The sequence below is a fragment of the Dendrobates tinctorius genome, unplaced genomic scaffold (assembly GCF_039654945.1).
Source record: "Dendrobates tinctorius isolate UK_male_01 unplaced genomic scaffold, ASM3965494v1 ptg000202l, whole genome shotgun sequence".
NCBI classification, from domain to species: Eukaryota; Metazoa; Chordata; class Amphibia; order Anura; family Dendrobatidae; genus Dendrobates; species Dendrobates tinctorius.
The window spans coordinates 7,567,944-7,590,665 of NW_027361869.1; the positions used below are offsets into that span (position 1 = coordinate 7,567,944).

General features: G+C 50.2%; 3 protein-coding genes across 3 annotated transcripts; 1 reads left to right on the plus strand and 2 right to left on the minus strand.

Annotated features, from left to right (window-relative positions):
- Positions 1–1,033: 1,033 nt before the first annotated feature.
- LOC141056987 (histone H3) lies at positions 1,034–1,766 on the plus strand. The gene has a single exon (XM_073553462.1). It carries the CDS (start codon positions 1,303–1,305, stop codon positions 1,711–1,713), a length of 411 nt encoding a protein of 136 aa, XP_073409563.1. The 5' UTR covers positions 1,034–1,302; the 3' UTR covers positions 1,714–1,766.
- Positions 1,767–13,857: 12,091 nt separating this feature from the next.
- Positions 13,858–14,169, minus strand: LOC141056999 (histone H4). Its single transcript, XM_073553472.1, has one exon. It carries the CDS (start codon positions 14,167–14,169, stop codon positions 13,858–13,860), a length of 312 nt encoding a protein of 103 aa, XP_073409573.1.
- A 1,270-nt stretch (positions 14,170–15,439) lies between these two features.
- Positions 15,440–15,893, minus strand: LOC141057139 (histone H2B 1.1-like). The gene has a single exon (XM_073553683.1). The coding sequence runs from the start codon at positions 15,869–15,871 to the stop codon at positions 15,494–15,496; it is 378 nt and encodes a 125-aa protein (XP_073409784.1). The 5' UTR covers positions 15,872–15,893; the 3' UTR covers positions 15,440–15,493.
- Between the last annotated feature and the right edge of the window lie 6,829 nt (positions 15,894–22,722).

Genomic DNA, 22,722 nt, shown 5'->3' on the forward strand with positions numbered 1-22,722 from the left:
CACCTCTTCCCTGCAGAGCTGTATGATCAGTGTCACCACCTCTTCCCTGCAGAGCTGTATGATCAGTGACACCACCTCTTCCCTGCAGAGCTGTATGATTAGTGCCACCACCTTGTCCCCCGCAGAGCTGTATGATTAGTGCCACCACCCTGTCCCCCGCAGAGCTGTATGATTAGTGCCACCACCCTGTCCCCGCAGAGCTGTATGATCAGTGCCACCACCTTGTCCCCCGCAGAGCTGTATGATCAGTGCCACCACCCTGTCCTCGCAGAGCTGTATGATCAGTGCCACCACCCTGTCCTCCCAGAGCTGTATGATCAGTGCCACCACCCTGTCCTCGCAGAGCTGTATGATTAGTGCCACCACCCTGTCCTCGCAGAGCTGTATGATCAGTGCCACCACCCTGTCCTCGCAGAGCTGTATGATCAGTGCCACCACCCTGTCCTCGCAGAGCTGTATGATTAGTGCCACCACCCTGTCCTCGCAGAGCTGTATGATTAGTGCCACCACCCTGTCCTCCCAGAGCTGTATGATCAGTGCCACCACCCTGTCCTCGCAGAGCTGTATGATCAGTGCCACCACCCTGTCCTCGCAGAGCTGTATGATCAGTGCCACCACCTTGTCCCCCGCAGAGCTGTATGATCAGTGCCACCACCCTGTTCTCGCAGAGCTGTATGATCAGTGCCACCACCCTGTCCCCGCAGAGCTGTATGATCAGTGCCTCCACCTCCTCCCCGCAGAGCTGTATGATCAGTGCCACCACCCTGTCCCCGCAGAGCTGTATGATCAGTGCCTCCACCTCCTCCCCGCAGAGCTGTATGATCGGTGCCTTCAGGTGACAGTTCTGTGTAATGGAGGGAAGGGGCCGATGTGCAGCAGAAATCACGTTACTTCCATCATCCTAATTATCACCACCTGTAACCCACATCTTAGTAAGAGTGGTGTGAGGTTATAACTCCGATGTGAGAGTTGGAGCGTCAGTGACGGATTATAGAGGAGCTGCTGTACCGCTCTGGGTACTGGGAATATAGAATCGGAGCTTCCGCTGTAGAAGCCGCCTGGAGATTGGATGTGACCCTGTGTATCAGAGCAGTGGGTGATAGCTGAACTGTGAGTCAGGTTGAGCCTTCTCTGTACAGTGATTGGTCGCGGACATCAAACGCTATTCGCTGCTCACATTCTACAAAATAACCAATGGAATGCAGGGGACGTGTCCTCATGAAGCGTGAATAGGGGCAGAGGAGTATAAATAGCCGCTCACTCTGCTCCTCTCATCACTTCTGTTCTCTTCTATACAGAGCTATGGCCAGAACTAAGCAGACCGCTCGGAAATCCACCGGAGGGAAAGCGCCCCGCAAGCAGCTGGCCACTAAAGCCGCCAGGAAAAGCGCTCCCGCCACTGGCGGAGTGAAGAAGCCGCACAGATACCGGCCAGGGACAGTTGCTCTCCGTGAGATCCGCCGCTACCAGAAGTCCACCGAGCTGCTGATCCGTAAGCTTCCCTTCCAGCGCCTGGTGAGAGAAATCGCCCAGGACTTCAAGACCGATCTCCGCTTCCAGAGCTCCGCTGTCATGGCCCTGCAGGAGGCCAGCGAGGCTTATCTGGTGGGGCTGTTTGAGGACACAAATTTGTGCGCGATCCACGCTAAGAGGGTCACCATCATGCCCAAAGATATCCAGCTGGCCCGCCGGATCCGTGGGGAGAGAGCTTAGATCTGTCCTGCCCACCTGACTGCAACACAAAGGCTCTTTTCAGAGCCACCCAATCCTCCCTCAAGAAGAGCGAATTCCTGACCTTTAATACTGCCGGCTTTGCTACCAACCATGGTCCTGATCATGCTCGTGGTGGTGAGGCTGGTAGTTTTGCTACCCCTGCTGATGCTGGCATGGCAGGTGGTGCAAATGACCTTTTTTGGGGTTATGGGCAGAGTATTAAAAAACAACTAGACTTGAGAAGGCCTAACAGATGGACAGGCAACTTCCATCATGTTGGTGTTACTGTTAATAGTCGCCGGCCTTCTGTCTGCGGCAACTACACTGCTTCTTCCTGGCTGTTGGGGCGCTATGCCTCCCTCCCCCTATGCTGCTGTCCTCACTTTGCATGTCCTCCTGCTAGCTTGGGTCAGTTACTATATCATCCACCACTTCATCCTGCTAAACACTGTCTCTTGTGCCTCCTTCGAGCCTGCCACCTGGTTCCAGCAGTCATGGTACTTTATTTCCCAGGGCGTTCTGATGCTTCCTGTATCCCTGGGTGGTCCTTACCAGGTCAGCTCGCCCAGGGTGGGTTGGAATCATGGCCCAGAGGGTCCACTCCAGGAGTCTTCACACAAACAAGGGTGGGTGGTTTTGCTGGGCGTAAAATACTGGTTATGGAAAAGGTTGAGGTGTAACCCACAGGGCAATATGTTTGCCAGCCAACACACTTAGTGTATGGGCATTACAAGTCTAGGAGATCCAGGTCTTTTTTTAATGAGACATTTTTTAAAAGGCCCTCTATATTTTATTCCAAGGGGGGATTGGGGTGCATATGACTTGGTAGCAGGGCAGGCCTTGCCGTGAATCCATAAGAAAACAGAATTGGAGTACGAAAGTAATAATGTTCTTTGATTCTATGTGAAGTGGATTGTCCTGGGCCCAACCAGTATGTGGGTTCAAAGGTTTATTGGGGTGCACATGACTTTGTAGCAGGGCAGGCCTTGCATTCAATGCAACATTTTTTATGGAGGCCCTCCTGGACATCTCGTGAAAGGGGTATTGGGTGTGTTGTAATTCTTGGTAGCCCATCCAGTCACTGCATAGACAATAACCATTTAGGAGATCCACTGTTTAATAATGGCCCTTTAAGTAGATTAATGCCGCCTGAGGCCCCTGTAAAAATAGGCTCTGTGACATCGAGTCCCTCCTTCATAAATGAAACAAGATGTGTCTGCTTATGTGTCACACACCGCATGGCCAGCTAGGGTTGTTAAATGTTACAATGACATTTCCAAGTGAATGCATTAGTTTTGATTGAAAGCAATGTTAAAGTTGCAAAACGCTTCAAAAACGCTGCGTCTGAACATAGACCAAGTGGTGGAGGAACATTTTGACTTGGGGTTATTTATTTTGCCTTATATACTAGTCTTTAACCTGGAAAGGATGTACCTTAAAATTTATCCCAGCAAAATCCGTTTTGGTATGTTTTTTGGTGCACTGGTAAAAATGGCATGAAACTCTGACAACATTGTTTGAAGCTGTGACCTAGGAGTCAGGAATGCTTCCAGAAGCGATCCGCATTATGTCCCCGTGTCATTTGAGCAGTGTTTCCTTCATTTTCAGACCTTAAATGGACCCCCGGGGGGAATCGCGGCAAAAATGCTCAGGTCTCCCATAGACTTACATGGGGCTCGTTGTCCTGACCGAGTACCCGAGCATTCCAATTTGCTTGATCTTAACAACGAGCACCCGAGCATTTTAGTGCTCGCCCATCACTAATCCGAAATCATCCTGACCCGCAATAATGAGGTCAGAAAACGTGAGGAGAAGTGACGAGATCCCGCAGTAACTTCATCTCTGTGGTGCGCAGTAGAGTTGAGCGAAACGGGTCGAAAAATTTCAAAAGTCGCCGACTTTTGGCAAAGTCGGGTTTCATGAAACGAAACCCGACCCTAGGATGAGGTCGGCCACGAGGTCGGCGACTTACGCGCCAAAGTCGCGTTTCAAAAGTTTGTTTTGCGCTCTTTTTCAGCCAATCAGGATCCACGGACACTGTGGGCAACGTGATGACATAGGCAGGGGTCACCACCATCTTTCAGAAGGGCATGCAAGTGATTGGCTTGCTTTGGTGGGCGCCACAGGGGGTATAAAAGGGCGTGCACGCCGACCGCCATCTTACTTCTGCCGACCTTAGTATAGGGAGAGGTTGCTGCTGATTCTGTAGGGAGAGCGTTAGGCAGGGAAGAAGACAAAAAAAACTGCTTCTGCTGCAAGCGATTTGGCCTGCACAACACACCAGTCACTGTGTGTGCAGTGCAAGGGGAGGCTATATAGTGGTGTATCAGTGGTGTTGGTTGTTGGGCTGCCTTCTAAGGCTTCCTGACATTCCTGCATTGCTGTTTACCCACTGCTCCGCAAACTGCTTTTTTAAAAGCAATCTCAATTTTTTTTTTTTTGTCCTGCTGAGAAGAAAAAAAAACTGCTTCTGCTGCTAGCGATTTGGCCTGTACAAGGGGAGGCTATATAGTGGTGTATCAGTGGTGTTGGTTGTTGGGCTGCCTTCTAAGGCTTCCTGACATTCCTGCATTGCTGTTTACCCACTGCTCCGCAAACTGCTTTTTTAAAAGCAATCCCAATTTTTTTTTTTTGTCCTGCTGAGAAGAAAAAAAAACTGCTTCTGCTGCTAGCGATTTGGAATGCACAACACACCAGTCACTGTGTGTGCAGTGCAAGGGGAGGCTATATTGTGGTGTATCAGTGGTGTTGGTTGTTGGGCTGCCTTTTAAGGCTTCCTGACAGGCTGGCATTGCTGTTTACCCACTGCTCTGCAAACTGCTTTTTTAAAAGCAATCCAATCTCCCTTATCCTCTAGTCACTTTTGTCACAGCTGTGCCATCGAGCCTGTGACATAGCGCTCAGATATCAGTGGGCCTCACACAATCCAAAAGTGTCCAGTGTCCACAAGTGTGTGCAAAAATTCAAAATCTCCCTTATCCTCTAGTCACTTTGGTCACAGCTGTGCCATCGAGCCTGTCACATAGCGCTCAGATATTCATTGGGCCTCACACAATCCAAAAGTGTCCAGTGTCCACAAGTGTGTGCAGAAATTCAAAATCTCCCTTATCCTCTCGTCACTTTTGTCACAGCTGTGCCATCGAACCTGTGACATAGCGCTCAGATATCAGTGGGCCTCACACAATCCAAAAGTGTCCAGTGTCCACAAGTGTGTGCAGAAATTCAAAATCTCCCTTATCCTCTAGTCACTTTGGTCACAGCTGTGCCATCGAGCCTGTCACATAGCGCTCAGATATTCAGTGGGCCTCACACAATCCAAAAGTGTCCAGTGTCCACAAGTGTGTGCAGAAATTCAAAATCTCCCTTATCCTCTCGTCACTTTTGTCACAGCTGTGCCATCGAGCCTGTGACATAGCGCTCAGATATCAGTGGGCCTCACACAATCCATAAGTGTCCAGTGTCCACAAGTGTCTGCAGAAATTCAAAATCTCCCCTGTCCTATAGACACCTTGTACCTTGTTTTACATTACTATATAGTTTGTTGGATTTTGTCTACATTTCTACCAAAAATGAGGAAGTCTGGTGGAAGAGGCCGTGGAATTGGGCGGGGGTTGGCAGCTGGTAATGATGGTGTTGGTGGTGGATCTGATGGTAGTGGCAAGAGCAAAATAGGACCGAATGCAGGAGGTGTTGAGCCTGCGTCATCGTCTGGCTACATAAGGCCTCGAACGCTTAGTTTTCTAGGAGTTGGCAAACCGCTTTTAAAGCCAGAGCATCAGGAAAAAGTTTTGTCTTACATTGCTGACTCAGCCTCCAGCTCTATTGCCTCCTCTTCTTCAGTTGTAAAAAGTAAAAGCACTGAGTCGTCATTGGAGGCTCATGTTCATGAACCACACCTTTCCTTGTGTCCTTCACCCCAACCAAGATTGAAGGATGACGCAGGCCATACTACTGATTACTCCATGGAGCTGTTTTCACATACCATGCCTGGATTATCAAGTGAAATGGTGAATTACCCAGGCCAAGATGAATCTGACATGGAGTGCACTGATGCACAGCCGCTGATGGATGATTCTGCTGGTACATTCACTCAGAGCACTACATTGTCCTCGCAGTGTACAGAGCCAGATTCTGACCCTGATGAGACTCAGGTGCCCCTTCCCGCACACTATACCACCATACACGGTGACACAGAGGAAGGTGCACATGACATAGAAGAGGAGGTGATGGATGACCCAGTTGTTGACCCAGATTGGCATCCATTGGGGGAAGAGGGTGCTGCTTCCAATAGCTCAGATGAGGAGCATCCACAGCAGACATCGACATCGCAACAGCTGTTATCTGGCAGGCCCGGAGCACTCCAAAGACAGGTTCCACACATCAAAAGAGTTGCTGGACAGCTTGTCCAGAGGGTCAAAAGATCACAGCGTGCTAGGCCGCAAAATGTCTGCCAAAGTAGGAAGAGTGCAGTGTGGCACTTTTTTGACCAAAATACTCATGATCAGGCCAAGGTTATCTGTAAGAAGTGCGCAAAGACCTTTAGCCGAGGGAAAAATCTGAAAAATTGGAATACCAGTTGCATGCTTAGACATTTAACCAGCATGCACTTGCAAGCGTGGACACAACACCAAACCTCAAGTGCCACATGTGCAACTGATCACAACGAAGGTAGTCAGCAACGCTACATTGTTTCCCCCACTGTAAGCCCACCGGTTAGCACAGCAGCAAATGTTGAGGTGTCGTTGCAAGACCACAGCAGTCAGGGAATCCCACTGTTATATCAACGAAAGACTGATTCTAGGCCATCAGAAAGAACACCAACTCCATCACTATCATCAACCCTCTCTCAGTCCGCCCTGTCCACCGCTACTTCCACCATATGCAGCTCTCAAGTCCAGCTCACCCTCCCAGACACTATGAGTAGGTCAAGAAAGTACTCAGTCTCTCATCCGCGTACACTGGGTTTGAACGCCCACATTGCCAAACTAATCTCGTTTGAGATGATGCCCTTTCGGTTGGTGGAAAGCACAGCTTTCCGCGAACTCATGGCCTATGCAGTACCACGCTATGACCTACCCAGTGGCCACTTCTCTCGCAAAGCCATCCCAGCCCTCCACCATCATGTGAAAGACCGCATTGTCCATGCACTCAAGCAGTCAGTGAGCGGAAAGGTGCACCTCACAACTGATGCATGGTCCAGTCGGCATGGCCAGGGCCGTTACGTGTCCATCACTGCGCACTGGGTTAATGTGGTGGATGCAGGGTCCACAGGGGACAGCGGTGGTGGGACAGTGCTGCCTAGCCCACGGTATAGGAAACAGTTGGCTATAGGCGTTCGACCCTCCTCCTCCTCCAGAAGCGAAAGCTCGTCCACAGAGCGCAGTCGTACGAGCACTCCATCTGCAGCTGCCACTGTTGCACACAATGTGTCCCCCTATCGAGCAGCTAGTGGAAAGCGTCAGCAGGCTGTGTTGCAGATGATGTGTTTGGGCAACAGACACACCGCCGAGGTGCTGGCCAAGTACTTGAAGCGACAAACTGAGTCATGGCTGGGCAGTGTACATCTTGAGGCAGGCAAGGTAGTTAGTGATAACGGCCATAATTTTGTGGCAGCCATAGCCCTTTCAAAACTCAGCCACATACCTTGCTTGGCTCACACCTTGAACCTGGTGGTGCAGTGCTTCCTCAAAAATTATCCAGAGTTAACAGCCCTGCTCCAGAAGGTGCGAAGACTGTGCGCGCACATCCGCCGGTCGCCTGTACACTCCGTTCGTATGCAGAAGCTGCAGCGATTGCTCCACCTTCCCAACCACCGCCTCATTATCGACATTGCAACAAGGTGGAACTCCACCCTGCACATGGTGGAGCGGCTGTGCGAGCAGAGGCAGGCCATAATGCATTTGTGGGAGGATACACGGCCAGGCACTTTGAGAGCAGACATGGAGTTGACAGGTGTGCAGTGGTCGAAGCTGAAAGACCTCTGTAAAGTCCTTCAGTGTTTTGAGGAATGCACACGGCTGGTAAGCGCAGACGACGCCATCCTAAGCATGAGCATCCCACTTATGCGTCTGCTCATGCAAACTTTGACGCACCTTAAGGAGCAGGCGTCTGCAGCCAATGTTGATGAGGAGGAAGAGGAGGAGGGAATCCTTGATGACATTCAGCCATTGTCTGCTCAGGGACCTCTCCTGGACGAGGTGGAGGAAGAAGAGGAGGAGGAGGAGGATGATGGGGATGATTACTTAGGGGAGGAGGATGCATCTCGTGGGGCAAGTGAAAATGTTGGCGTGGCAAGGTCTGGTACAGGGTTTGTGCGTGACTGGAGGGATGTGGATTTGCCAGAAAGTGCTCCTCCACCCAGCACTCGCAGTGCATCATTGACACCGGGAACATTGGCCCACATGTCAGATTATGCCTTGCAGATCCTAAAAAGGGACCCACGCATTGCCAAAATGATGAACGATGACGACTACTGGTTGGCCAGCATCCTGGATCCACGCTATAAAGGCAAATTCCAAAACATCATGCCACAGGAGAACCATGACCTAATATTGGCTAATAAACAAGCAACTCTGGTAAATCGGTTGCTTGAGGCATTCCCAGCACACCGCAGCGGTGATGGTTCTCACACGAGCCGTACGGGCCGGGGGCAGCTTGGCAGAGGTGTTCGTGGTGCACACAGCAGAAGTGGCGTTGGAGACAGGGGTTTCATGACCATGTTGTGGACTGATTTTTCAAATACCGCTCACACAACTGGTAATACAGCATCGATGGAAAGTGACAGGAGACAGCAGTTGTCAACTATGGTTACAAACTACTTTTCCTCCCATATCGATGTTCTCCCACACAGGTCATTCCCCTTTGACTATTGGGCCGCTAAACTGGACACCTGGCCTGAATTGGCCCAATATGCCTTACAGGAGCTCGCTTGCCCAGCTGCAAGTGTGCTATCGGAAAGAGTCTTCAGTGCAGCTGGATCAATCCTGACAGAAAAAAGGACACGTCTGTCAACCCAAAATGTGGATGATCTAACCTTCATTAAAATGAACCATGCATGGGTTTCCAAGGATTTTGTCCCACCTTCCCCTGATGACACATAGGGTGACAGAAAAATGGCTTGCTTTGGTCCACCTCTTCCTGGGACTTCACCTATTTCGCCTTTTGCATCAGCTGAATGTCCAACATCAACATATGCCACTTTCTAAAACTCCCTAACTGTGCTGCCTCCCCCCCCCATGGCCGGGGTCAACACCTTGCGCACGACACCGTGCGAGTGCCGTTGCCCTGGACAGGTGGGTAGGCCGACTCTTGGGTGCGGGCACTGGCACAGGGTCCCTCATAGTGCAATCAAGTGTCTCTGACGGTGGTAGTGCACACCCGCCGTCAGACACACCGCCGTACTATGAGGGGCCCAGTGCCAGTACCGACGCCCACGAGTGGGCCCCCCTTGCTTGGCCAGGGCCCCAGCATTTGCAATCTTTACCTCTCCCTGCTCCTCCGCTGTGTAATCTGGGCCGTCAAATCCATACTGTGCCTGACACCATCTGAGCCTGCCTCCTGATGTACAGACATATATTTTGAATGTGTACGCTATCCATACATGTTTTCCGGGGATACGGTACCCTTTCTAACCTTTGTGCAATCATGTGCAATCCATACTGGGCCTAACACCGTCTGAGCCTGCCTCCTGATGTACAGACATATATTTTGAATGTGTACTCTATCCATACATGTTATCCGGGGATACGGTACACTTTCTAACCTTTGTGCAATCACGTGCAATCCATACTGGGCCTAACACCGCCTGAGCCTGCCTCCTGATGTACAGACATATATTTTGAATGTGTACGCTATCCATACATGTTATCTGGGGATACGGTACCCTTTCTAACCTTTGTGCAATCACGTGTAATCCATACTGGGCGTGAGAACGGCTGGCGAGCTGTTAAGCAAGCTACAGCACCTGTGGTTTGCACACGTAAGTTTTTCATTTTTCCAGGAATGACGGTTAGGCCTAATTCTGGAACTGCGGTTGACCTGCACTTACTGGGAAATCATTGTTCGCGGGTAATAATTGTCATCAGTGATCCCCATCACTAACGTTGTTCAGCGGGTTATCTGCACCTGTAAGCGACAAACACTGGCCTTTTCAGTGTAGCGCACATGCAGCCACAGACATGTAAGGGCATGACACACCAGTTATTGGCCAATCTCATGTGCCAGAGCCTCACGTGTCCCTCTAGTAAGCCGGACTCGGACCGCGGGGCATGACGGAGTCTCGTTCGTTAACGGAATTAAGCTTGCAATGTGTGCATCTGTTCTGTAGCTGGCATGGTTGAGGTTTCCCAGGTGGAGTCGAATTTAACCGTAGGCTCCACTCCTGGTGGTGCCCTTCTGGACATTCCTTTAAGGTTCAGCTTTGCAACCATACTGCCCACGTAAAACAAACACTTTGCCTTCATGAACGCTGTTTGGAGGGTCATGACTTGTGGGAATAACGCCGCCCAATCAGTTAACCTGCTAGAGAGATCGTTCGTTGCTCCCAAGCATGACATCACACTCCCTAGGAAGAAGGTATTGCCACTGTGGCGACCGTACTCCTGGGGGCGACACAAGTGCACTGACGCCCAGCCACTGCTCGATGAATCTGCTGGTACATTGACCCAGACCACTACATTCCCCTCGCACGCTACACGGCCTGAATCTGACCCTGATGAAACTCAGGTTACCCTTCCCATATACAGTTCCATCTTACACGGTGACAAAGAGGAAGCTGCAGATGAAAGTGCAGGTTCGGCCCACCCGCCATCAGACACACCACCGTACTATCAGGGGCCCTGTGCCAGTGCCGTCGCCAACGAGTGCCCCCCCCCCCTGCTTGCTCAGGATCACAGCACTTGCAAACTTGAAATACTGTGCAGTGAGATGGAAGATGGGGACGACGAGGAGTCCAGACAAGTACAGGAATTCCCTAGCGAGGAGACTTATTTGATTGTTTTCAATGTTGGGACAGCAATTTTTGGGGAGCACTATACTCTGGAGAATGATAGATGGGGCCCACCATACACTGGAACATTCCAAAGGTGGACATCAGACACTGGAGCAGCATTTACAGGGCCCATTATACACTAGAGCATTAGAAATGGGGCCCATTATGTTTGGAGCATTATTTGGGCCCATAAGACAGTGGAGCTTCATCCATGGGGACCAACATATACTGTAGCATTATGTGGAGCTCATCATATACTGTTTCAAACATTATATGGGACCAATGATTCTGTATGGAGAAATAGATGGGCCTCGTCATGAGATGTAAAAAGTGAAGTATTTTTCATTGTACTATACCGCTATTTCTCTGCCGTATCGGAGCATGATGAGTTGTGGTATGTGTTAAAGGGGCGCTCTTTCGCCCAGGGCACATGAAAACCTGGAGCCAGCCCTCCCCCCCCCACAACTTTAGCCAAATAACCCCCATTTTTCAGTGCGTAACTTGTATTATGAAGTTAATTAAGGTTGACAAGCTTAAGTAAGAAGAATTGATGCTTTTGGCATTCAAATGGGCACTGTAGGTGTGTTTCCTGTCCTCCTCTCACTGCCGACTTTTATTCCCCATTGACTTACATTGGGTTTCGTGTTTCGGGACGACCCCGACTTTTCCCTATAATCGGACGATCTTGCTCGACCCGACTTTTGGAAAAGTCGGGTTTCACGAAACGAAATGCGACCCTAAAAAAACAAAAGTCGCTCAACTCTAGTGCGCAGTGTTGTGGGGATTGTAGATCAGGAGCTCGGAGTCCAGAATATCCGATATATGGATTATTCAGCCCTTTCAGGAGCATACATGTCACTCTATGGGGTATACAGCAATACATGAGGGTGTGCACGAATATATGGGGAGTATACAGCACTGTATGGATACAGGATATTCAACTATAAAATACTATATGTTGGATTATCAGCACTATATGGAGGTATATAATACTACTTGAAGGGTATACTGCACAATGTGTCCGTATACAACAGTATTTGGCAGCTTACAGCACTATATGGGGGTATACAGCCACATATGATGTTATATAGAACAATATGGAGGGCCCACAGCACTTTGTGCAGAGTATTCAGCAATATGTAGGTATCAGCACTACCTTATGCTCATGTCACTATATGGAGGGTATCCAGCACTATGTGAGCCTATACATACAATAGCTATTTGGGGTTTACAGCACTATATGGGGGTATTCTGTAGATGATTCTGAATGGGAGGAGACACGGATTAGATATTAAAGAGAACTTTTTGACAGTGAGGATGATCAATAAGTGGAACAGGCTGCCACTAGAGGTGTTGAGTTCTCCTTCAATGGAAGTCTTCAAACAGAGGCTGGACAGACATCCGTCTGGGAGGATTTAATGAATCTTGCACTGAGCTGGAACATTCCATGATTCAGGCTTATATAGAACAGATGCTCTCGGATTTGTGTCTGCAGCACTAGATGGGGAGTATACAGCACACGTAGACTTTGTAGTGCTGTATACCACCCAGTAGGTGGTATGGAGGATGTGCAGCACCGTACGGGGTGTGTATACATTGCCTGCAGCTCCAGGGCTGATCAGTCTCAACTCCACTTCCAGCAGTGATCGGAGCGGACCCCACACGGAGACCCGGTAACGTTATATCTGGGCGTCTCCGTGTGGGGTCCGCACTGATCACAGGAGGCCGCATCTAGCACAGATCGGATGATACAATCCGCACATGTTCTACCAGGAGGAGCCCGATGTGCTGAGCGCTGCCGGGAGAACACGTGTACATGAGGAGCAGCAGGTAGAAGGGCAATAAGGAGTTAAACGGAGGAGGAAGCACGTCTATCGATTGGTCGGTTCCTGTGGGCGGAGCTTTATAACCGTTTGATGGTTTGAATCTCCCGCTCAGTCGTGCTCTCGGCCCTCGATCATTAACCCTTCAGTGACTGTTCTCTGCTTGTGGAAGAGACATCATTTCCCAATCACTGTCAGGAGTAAGCGGCCATTATACCTGCAGATCGTGTGGTAAAGTGAGATTGTATTAACCCCTCAATCCCCAGAACGGTGACCGCTGCTCATTATCTCACCAACCACATTTATGCAGTTATCTTGTATGCGAGACTTTTTCTCCTCTGGAGGGATGGCGCTCTCCGCACTCAGAAATACACAGGCTCCGGAGCCGCCTCATCTCCAGTCCTCGCTATGGTCCGCCGGGCTCGGATGACGGCGCTGTACATTCGGGGTGCGGACTCTGTTCTCTCTTCTGGCTCCGACTACTGATAAATAGGATAAGACACCAGAAACCTCCCCGTCATGAGGGGAACGAGCCGCTAATGTCCGGCTGCGGGGAGGGAGCGGCTTCATCCATCAGCCCGAGCACAGGAGACCGCTGCCGGCTGTAGCTCCAGTCCATGTTATTAGGAGCAGTCAGGAGGTCACAATCAGTGGCCACATGTAGATGGTAAATGAGGAGGGTGGTAGTGATGAGATGCAGGCGCTGGACATACCGGGGAGCCGCCACTAACAAGGGGGAGCAGTTACCGGTACAGGATGTGACCGCTCCTCACTGGATTTACACCAATCCTGAGAAATAGGATCTGACCAGACTCCATCACCGCAGTCATCAAATATCAGGAATTGTAGCTTCTCCAGAACACATGTGGGCGGCTCTGATAGGAGCCTTTGGGGGAGGCGCATCTATCCAGCGACAATCCCCGGGAGTATTCGCTGCCTCCTGACACACACACTGACCTGATCAGGAAGACCTGTAGCAGAATCACGTTCATCTCACGGCAGAACTTGGATTTCTGCTCTGTAGTGACCACATCACAGCGAGGTATGTACTGTGGTGCAGAGATGTCTGTGCTGCACAGTGCGGATATACTGTATGCCCCCAGAACCTGGCAGCTGTATATTATAGGTCAAGGAGAATAAACCACATCACCCCAAGTCCGCGGTGCCAGCTCCAGTATGGAAGGAGGAAAGTGCAAGACACATGCCAGGCTGTGACAACTAGTATACTTACAGGCACCAGAATGCAGGAATAGGAAATCGTAGCCTCTCAGGTAGAAGATGTGGGTGGCTCTGAAAAGAGCCTTTGGGTTGTCAGCACAGAAGAGAATACAATTAACCTCCGAAGCCGTAGAGAGTGCGGCCCTGGCGCTTGAGCGCGTACACCACGTCCATAGCGGTGACGGTCTTCCTCTTGGCGTGCTCGGTGTAGGTGACGGCGTCACGGATCACGTTCTCCAGGAAGACTTTCAGGACCCCGCGAGTCTCTTCATAGATGAGGCCGGAGATGCGCTTGACGCCTCCTCTGCGAGCGAGACGGCGGATGGCAGGCTTGGTGATGCCCTGGATGTTATCACGGAGCACCTTCCTGTGCCGCTTAGCGCCGCCCTTCCCAAGACCTTTTCCTCCTTTGCCGCGACCAGACATCTTCCAAGTAGTCAGCTGTAACTGATGCTAAAACCGAACGACTCCTCCTTTATATACAGGAGAGACGGACCAGAGAGAGAACTGCAGAGATGACGCGCCCCAGGGCGGGGCTTACAGAATCCACATGAGCTCCTCCCTTCCTCTGCTGATCCCAGCCGCCAATATCGCCCCATACCCTGCAGTAATTATTTAAAAAACATCTGTGAGGAGGATGTGATGGGAGATGATGTCATGACATGTCTGACCTAGAGGATCCTCACATCACAGTGTAATGTATTGTGCACTGAGCTCTCAGCAATCTTCTCTACATGATCGCACATTTCCCATCACAGACCTCCTGCCTGGAGCTGCAGGTGGGATCTGCTTGGAAGAGCAGAATTGGTCTCCCCTGAAATGTCTCTTGTAGGATACATCTCTAGCCAATATATTGTCTCCACAATACTGATTATGACGAGAAAGGGAGATGTGATCGCCTGCAGGTCAGACACACGGGGCATCACAGCATCTGCCTAACGCGGATTCATTCTCTAACCAGGAACAGCTGCAGACTCCTGTATGGGATGTAAGCGACCAGCGACCTCTCAACACCTGCAGATTCCCCGACATCGCTCCGTCCTGGGACCGCGTGTTATATGGAGACAAAGAACAGAAAAAGCGGGAACTGCAAACGTGTCAACCATTGGGAACATTAGCTCCTCCCCTCCCTCTGCGGATTGGCTGAACACAGGACGGTTAGGGGGTTTGAATTTCCCGCTGCTTCTAAAATGTCGTCACCGCTTCCGCTGGAGAATCCAGAATAATCTCTAGATAAACTGCACCGACCACAAATGTCTCCTGTTATTTGAGAAAAAACACGAGAATCATGAACTAAGTGCAGAGAGGAAAATCGTCAGCTCACTGTCTGGTGCTGCATGAGGGAGAAAATTCAGTCTCAAAGCATCCCGGCTTAGAAAGTGTTATTAGTCATCATGGTGTATCATGAACTAAACCGAATCATGTTATACCAAATGAATGAGACCCCAGAATATCAAGATCTGTGGAGCAAGGGGTTAAAGAGTAGTCCCTGAACACAGAGCAACTTATGGAGAAGTGACCAGGTTATTATTTAGAAGGTCCTCGGTTCTCACAATCTCCTTGGTAGCATTCATCATCCCTACTTCCTTCACCTGTCACTTCCCGTCACTAGACGCAGAGACCCAGGCGGTGGAGCAGACAACTCGGGGAGACGGGAAAGGACACAGGAGCAGCCACAGCTCTGATGGAGATGGGGTGGTGGCTCTTAGAAGAGCCTTTGGGGTGATGGCGGAGCAGCAGACTGAGCAGATCACTTGGCGCTGGTGTACTTGGTGACGGCCTTGGTGCCCTCGGACACGGCGTGCTTGGCCAACTCTCCAGGCAACAGCAGGCGCACGGCGGTCTGAATCTCCCGGGAGGTGATGGTGGAGCGCTTGTTGTAGTGAGCCAGGCGGGAGGCTTCCCCTGCGATGCGCTCGAAGATGTCGTTGACGAAGGAGTTCATGATGCCCATGGCCTTGGAGGAGATGCCGGTGTCGGGGTGGACCTGCTTCAGCACCTTGTACACGTAGATGGCATAGCTCTCCTTTCTGCTCTTCCTACGTTTCTTGCCGTCCTTCTTCTGAGTCTTAGTGACGGCTTTCTTGGAGCCCTTCTTGGGCGCTGGCGCAGATTTGGGATCAGCCATAACGAAAGCAAAGTTCTCAAAAGGGAGAAGAATAATGATCCCAAGCCTCCCAGAGCGGCGATATTTATAGGCCCGCCATGCAAATGACACTGTTGTCAGATCGCCGTGCTATTGGGTGACAAAGTCATGTGACCAACAGAACCGTCAATCGCTCCGCCCACTGCAGCTGATTGGTAGCTACACAAGTCTGTTTTCCATTGGTAACTTGAGATCCATCCAATGACAGGAGAGGAGGGCGGGGCAGACGATTATGAAAGCGACAGCAGCCGCAGCTAGTTCTTCATTTCGCCCAGATTCTTTATTGTTTGTTATCAACCATGTCTGGACGCGGCAAACAAGGAGGGAAGGTCCGAGCTAAGGCCAAGACCCGCTCATCCCGGGCAGGATTCCAGTTCCCAGTCGGCCGTGTGCACAGGCTTCTCCGCAATGGCAATTATGCCGAGAGAGTCGGCGCCGGCGCTCCGGTGTATCTGGCCGCTGTGCTGGAGTATCTGACTGCTGAGATCCTGGAATTGGCCGGCAATGCTGCCCGGGACAACAAGAAGACCCGCATCAAGGGGAACTGCTACCTTGGATCTAATCCTTATAAACAGGGAGGAAATGGTTGAGGAGGTAAAAGTGGCTGGAACCCTAGGAGGTAGCGACCATGCTATTTTAGAATTTTGGATAACTAGAGGCGGAAGACCTGTGAAGACTCAGACGTCAAGGTTAGATTTCAGAAAGGCAGATTTTAAGGGATTCAGAAAGAGAATTGGAGGGATCCAATGGCTGAATATCCTTAAAGAGAAAAATGTCCAGGAAGGATGGGAAATCTTGAAAAATGAAATTCTCAAAGCACAGTTGTTAACAATTCCGAAAAGAGGGAAGAATAGGAAGCATTTAAGGAAACCAGGATGGATGAACACAGAACTTAAGCACATGCTAAAAAAGAAGAAAAAAATGTTTATAAAATGGAAAGAGGGAGGCATATCTAAAGAAGAATATAATGCTGTCTGCAGAACCTGCAGGGCACAAATCAGATTAGCTAAAGCTGAAAATGAACTGAGGCTTGCAAGAGATGTCAAAAGCAATAATAAAGGATTTTGGGGATATGTCAAAAGTAAAAGAAAAGTCAAAGATGCTATAGGATTTTTACAGGATGAAAATTATGAAATGGTAAGACAGGATGTTGAGAAGGCTGAACTTTTAAATTCCTATTTTGCATCTGTTTTCTCTCAGAAAGGAAATGCAACATCAACAGAGTCAGCATGGGTTTGTAACTAATAAGTCATGTCAGACTAACTTAATTTCCTTCTATGACGGTATCACTGATTGGGTGGATCAAGGAAATGCTGTAGATATAGTATATCTTGACTTCAGCAAAGCATTTGACAAAGTCTCTCATACAATCCTTATTGAAAAAATGACTAAGTATGGAATGGACAAGGCAACTGTTAGGTGGATTCATAACTGGCTTAGTGATCGGACCCAAAGAGTGGTCGTAAATGGCTGCACATCCAGTTGGAAGAGTGTCTCAAGTGGGGTACCACAGGGCTCTGTCCTGGGCCCTGTATTGTTCAACATCTTTATCAACGATTTAGATGAAGGAATTGAGGGTAAACTGATTAAATTTGCTGATGACACAAAGCTAGGAGGGATAGCTAATTCTAGAGAAGAGAGAGAGAGGATTCAAAAAGATTTAAATAAACTGGAGAAGTGGGCAGTAACTAACAGAATGGTTTTTAACAGGGAGAAATGCAAAGTACTACATCTGGGCAATAAAAATGAAAAAAGCATATATAGAATGGGAGGAATAGGGCTAAGTGACAGCACATGTGAAAAAGACTTGGGTATACTAATAGATCACAGACTGAATGAGTCAACAGTGTGATGCAGCAGCAAAAAAGGCAAATGCAATTCTAGGATGTATTAACAGAAGCATACAGTCTAGATCACGTGAAGTCATTATTTCCCTCTACTCCTCTTTGGTCAGACCTCATCTGGAATATTGTGTCCAGTTTTGGGCACCACATTTTAAAAAAGACATCAACAAACTGGAGCAAGTTCAGAAAAGAGCGACCAGAATGGTGACCGGTCTGCAAACCCTGTCTTCTGAGGAAAGGTTGCAGGATTTGGGAATGTTTAGTTTGCAAAAGAGAAGACTGAGAGGAGACTTAATAGCTGTCTACAAATATCTAAAGGGCTGTCACATTGTAGAAGGATCAACTTTATTCTAATTTGCACAAGGAAAGACTAGAAGCAATGGGATGAAACTGAATGGGAGGAGACACAGATTAGATATTAGAAAAAACTTTTTGACAGTTAGAGTGATCAATGAGTGGAACAGGCTGCCACGAGAAGTGGTGAGTTCTCCTTCAATGGAAGTCTTCAAACAGAGGCTGGACAGACATCTGACTGGGATGATTTAGCGAATCCTGCTTTGAGCAGGGGGTTGGACCAGATGGCCCAGGAGGTCCCTTCCAACTCTACGATTCTATGATCATCCCCCGTCACCTGCAGCTGGCGGTGCGCAATGACGAGGAGCTCAACAGGCTGCTGGGTGGGGTGACCATTGCCCAGGGGGGCGTCCTGCCCAACATCCAGGCCGTGCTGCTGCCCAAGAAGACCGAGAGCAGCAAGGCGAGCAAGAGCAAGTGAGCGCTGCCGCCGATCTCTGTCCACAACACCAAAGGCTCTTCTAAGAGCCACCCACACCGTCGCCACAAGAGCTGACGCCGCTGATCTCTGCGTGCTCACATGGGACTGACGTTAGACACCACGGGCTGCCGCCACCAGTTTGTAGGTTGGTGCCCATACACACTTGATTCCGGGGTTCAACACAAAACACTGAGGATGCCCATGTCTGGGTTATCACATGAAGCCTCAGACCTGTGTGGGGAGAGGAGTCCTCGAATAGTCACAGGAAATGTCCCTCATTAGTGAATGTCTTGATACTCGGGCCCCTGACTCCGCTGTGGAGATTACATGCGGTTATGACGTCCCGGAGTATCGGGGGATGGCGGCCGGTGATTGTCCACATCAGTGACTGCTGCTCCTCCCGGAGGGCGATCCCGTGATGGCGGCTCTGGAGGGCCGGACTCTGCGCGGTTCGCGGAAGAAGAGCGGGAAGTTCAAATCCCCAAACGGATCCTGCGATCAGACAATGAGCGGGAATCCTCGGTTAAGCGCCGCCCTCAGCCTTCATTGATGTACATAGACGCCTTTCCTCCTCTGTTTAACCTCTTACTTGCCTTGTTCCTGCTGATCCCCTCTTATTTACCAGTGTTCATAGATGCGCCACCTTCATCTCACATCGGGCTCCTCGAGAACATCTGCTGCTTATAGCCCCCTGTAATCAGTGCAGAAACAGCTGGGAGTCCCGATAATACTGTAAGTGACTGAGGAGATTGCGGCACGTGCAGATCGAGCTAATTGCCATCATTGGTGAAAAGTCCTAGAGCTACACAGAGGGTTAACCCCACATTAGTGTAGTGTAATTATCCGCAGGTTCACTGAACAAATATTATGTAACAGAAGAAAATTAATTAAGCCAATAAACCACAAATCCTCCTGCTTTTCTGTAATTACTAAAAAAAAAAAGCACAGATGAAAACCTATGTACTGATGGGGGAGCGTGATAGGCGACGCGCTGGTTCCAGCATCAATGTGCTCTCCATCCGCATGCCATACTCCATACCCCGTCCTCCATTTTTGGCCTGTATGATCAGTGCCACCACTTCACCCCTGCAGAGTTCTATAATGAGTGCCACCACCTCGTCCCTGCTGACCTGTATGTTCAGTGCCACCACCTTTTCCCTGCAGAGCTGTATGATCAGTGCCACCACCTTTACATGCAGAGCTGTATGATCAGTGCCACCACCTTTACATGCAGAGCTGTATGATCAGTGCCACCACATTGTCAACGCAAGCTGTATGATCAGTGCCACCACCTAGTCCCCGCAGAGCTGTATGATCAGTGCCACCACCTAGTCCCCGCAGAGCTGTATGATCAGTGCCACCACGTCATCCCCTCAGGGCTACCTGATTAGTGCCACCACCTTGTACACGAAAAGCTGTATGATCAGTGCCACCACCTCGTCTCTGCAGAGCTTTATGATCAGTACCACCATCTTGTCCCAGCAGACCTGTATGATCAGTGCCACAACCTCCTCCCTGTAGAGCTGTATGATCAGTGCCACCACCTTGTCGTCGCAAAGTTGTATGATCAGTGCCACCATCTTATCCACACAGAGCTTTATGATCAGTGCCACCACCTCGTCCCTGCAGAGCTTTATGATCAGTGCCACCACCTCATCCCTATACAGCTGTGCTCTGTGTGTAGAAATTGGATTTTGTGTCTCCTCTCTTCTCCCAATATTCCCCTTTTGCACAATAGTTGGGTCACATAAATCCAGGAATATCTCACAGTTTTCTCCCCGGAGATGCGTCTGGTTGGGGAGTGAGTCGCATTATGAAGCTGCCCCTTATCAGTTCTCTTCCACCATTACAGGCCTCAGCGGTCACAGCTCCACAATGGGTGAGACCAGATTTTAGCAGGTCATTGCAATCAGCCGCCGATGTGGATCATCTCCTGATGTGGAGCATCTGTCACCCCCAATACTCCGCACATACGGGGTACAGGGAGGTCACAGGTCAGGGAGGCGGCAGTCAGCGGAGCCATCGCCTGTGTTACCCTTCTGGGCTCTCAGCAGCTCCAGGTCGTCCCCACATCGTACAATCAGCGTCCTGTACGATAGACATTGTAGTAAAGATCCCTGTGATGGTGACAGGAGCCGGGAACAGGAGGAACGAGTTCCCCCAGCAGATGTATCTTCCCGGATACACAGCGATGTGCAGATCTGGAGGACGACGGCGATGATCCCGGGACCTCCTCTCCGCTCTTCCCCGGCGTCTCTGCTAGTGACAGCTACAGACGGTCGGTGGAGAAGATGGCGAAGAAGAAGCGGCGGAGGAAGCGCGCTCTGCTGTCCGGTGTCAGCCGGTAAAGGGCTTTTATTCCGGGCAGGGAAGCACAAGGGGAGAGCGGAGCTTCACTCGTTCTCAGCTGGGAAGAGGCGGGGCATGTATGCAGTGTCAGCCAATAGATGCTCAGGACGTTGTAGCTCAGCAGCCAATCAGTGCACAGTAAGCCTGTACATATAACAGACGCCTCCGGCTCCGACTCAGTGTTTTCCTATCGGGAGATTTTTGTGTTTTGGCTCCGTAGCCCAGGATGGCAGAGACCGCGCCAGCCGCCGTTTCAGCCGCGCTGAGCTGTATGTTCAGTGCCACCTCCTTTTCCCTTCACACCTGTATGATCAGTGCCACCACCTAGTCCTCGCAAAGCTGTATGATCAGTGCCAAAACATCATCACTGCAGAGCTTTATCATCAGTGCCACATCTTGTCCCCGCAGAGCTGTATGATTAGTACCACCACCTCATCCTTGTAGAGCTTTAAAATCAGTGCCACCACCTTGTCCACGCTGAGCTGTGTGTTCAGTGCCACCAACTCCTCAGTGCAGAGCTGTAAGATCAGTGCCACCACCTTGTCGCCACAAAGAAGTATGATCAGTGCCACCACCTTGCCCCTGCAGAAATGGATGATCAGTGCCTCCAATTTATCCCTAAAGAGATGTATAATCAGTGCAACCACATTGTCCCCGTAAAGATGTATGATCAGTGCCACCACCATATCTGCGCACGGCTGCATGATAAGTGCCAACACCTCGTCCCTGCAGAGCTCTATGATCAGTACCACCAACTTGTCCGCGCAGAGCTGTAAGATCAGTGCCACCACCTCATCCCTGCAAAGCTATATGATTAGTGCCACCACCTCGTCACTGCAGAACTGTATGATTAGTGCCACCACCTCGTCACTGCAGAACTGTATGATCAGTACCACCACCTTGTCGCCGCAGAGGTGTATGATCAGTGCAACCACATTGTCCCCGCAAAACTGTATGATCAATGCCAACACCTCATCCTTGCAGAGCTTTATGATCAGTGTCACCACCTCTTCCCTGCTGAGTTGTATGATCAGTTCCACCACCTCCTCCCTGCAAAGCAGTATGATTTGTGCCACCACCTCGTCACTGCAGAACTTTATGATCAGTGCCACCACCTATTCCCTTCAGAGCTGTATGATCAGTGCCACCTCCTCGTCCCTGCAGAGCTGTGTGATCTGTGCAACTAACTCATCCCTGCAGAGCTGTATGATCAGTGCCACAACCTCATCCCTGCAGAACTGCATGATCAGTGGCTCCAACTTATCCCTAAAGAGATGTATAATCAGTGCAACCACATTGTCCCTGCAGAGCTGTATGATCAGTGTCAACACCTCGTCCTTGCAGAGCTGCATGATCAGTGCCACCATCTTATCCACACAGAGCTGAATGATCAATGCCACCACCTACTCCCTGCAGAGCTGTAAGATCAGTGACACAACCTGGTCCCTGCAGAGCCTTATGATCAGTGCCACCGCCTCCTCCCCACAGAGCTGTATGATCAGTGCCACTACCTCATCCCTGCAAACCAGTATGTTCAGTGCCACAACCTCCTCCCTGTAGAGCTGTCTGATCAGTGCCACCACCTTGTCACCGCAAAGATGCATGATCAGAGCCACCAGTTGGTCAGCACAGAGCTGTATGATCAGTATCACCACCTAGTCCCCGCAGAGCTGTATGATCAGTGCCACCACCTCATCCCTGCAGAACTGCATGATCAGTGCCACCACCTCGTCACTGCAGAGCTGTATGATCAGTGCCATTATCCTGGCTGTTTGAGGACACAAATCTGTGCGCAATCCACGCTAAGAGGGTCACAATCATGCCCAAAGATATCCAGCTAGCCCGCCGGATCCGTGGGGAGAGAG

Coding starts and splice junctions, on each gene's coding strand:
- LOC141056999 (XM_073553472.1), bottom strand. CDS start 14,169: ATGTCTGGTCGCGGCAAAGGAGGAAAAGGTCTTGGGAAGGGCGGCGCT.
- LOC141056987 (XM_073553462.1), top strand. CDS start 1,303: ATGGCCAGAACTAAGCAGACCGCTCGGAAATCCACCGGAGGGAAAGCG.
- LOC141057139 (XM_073553683.1), bottom strand. CDS start 15,871: ATGGCTGATCCCAAATCTGCGCCAGCGCCCAAGAAGGGCTCCAAGAAA.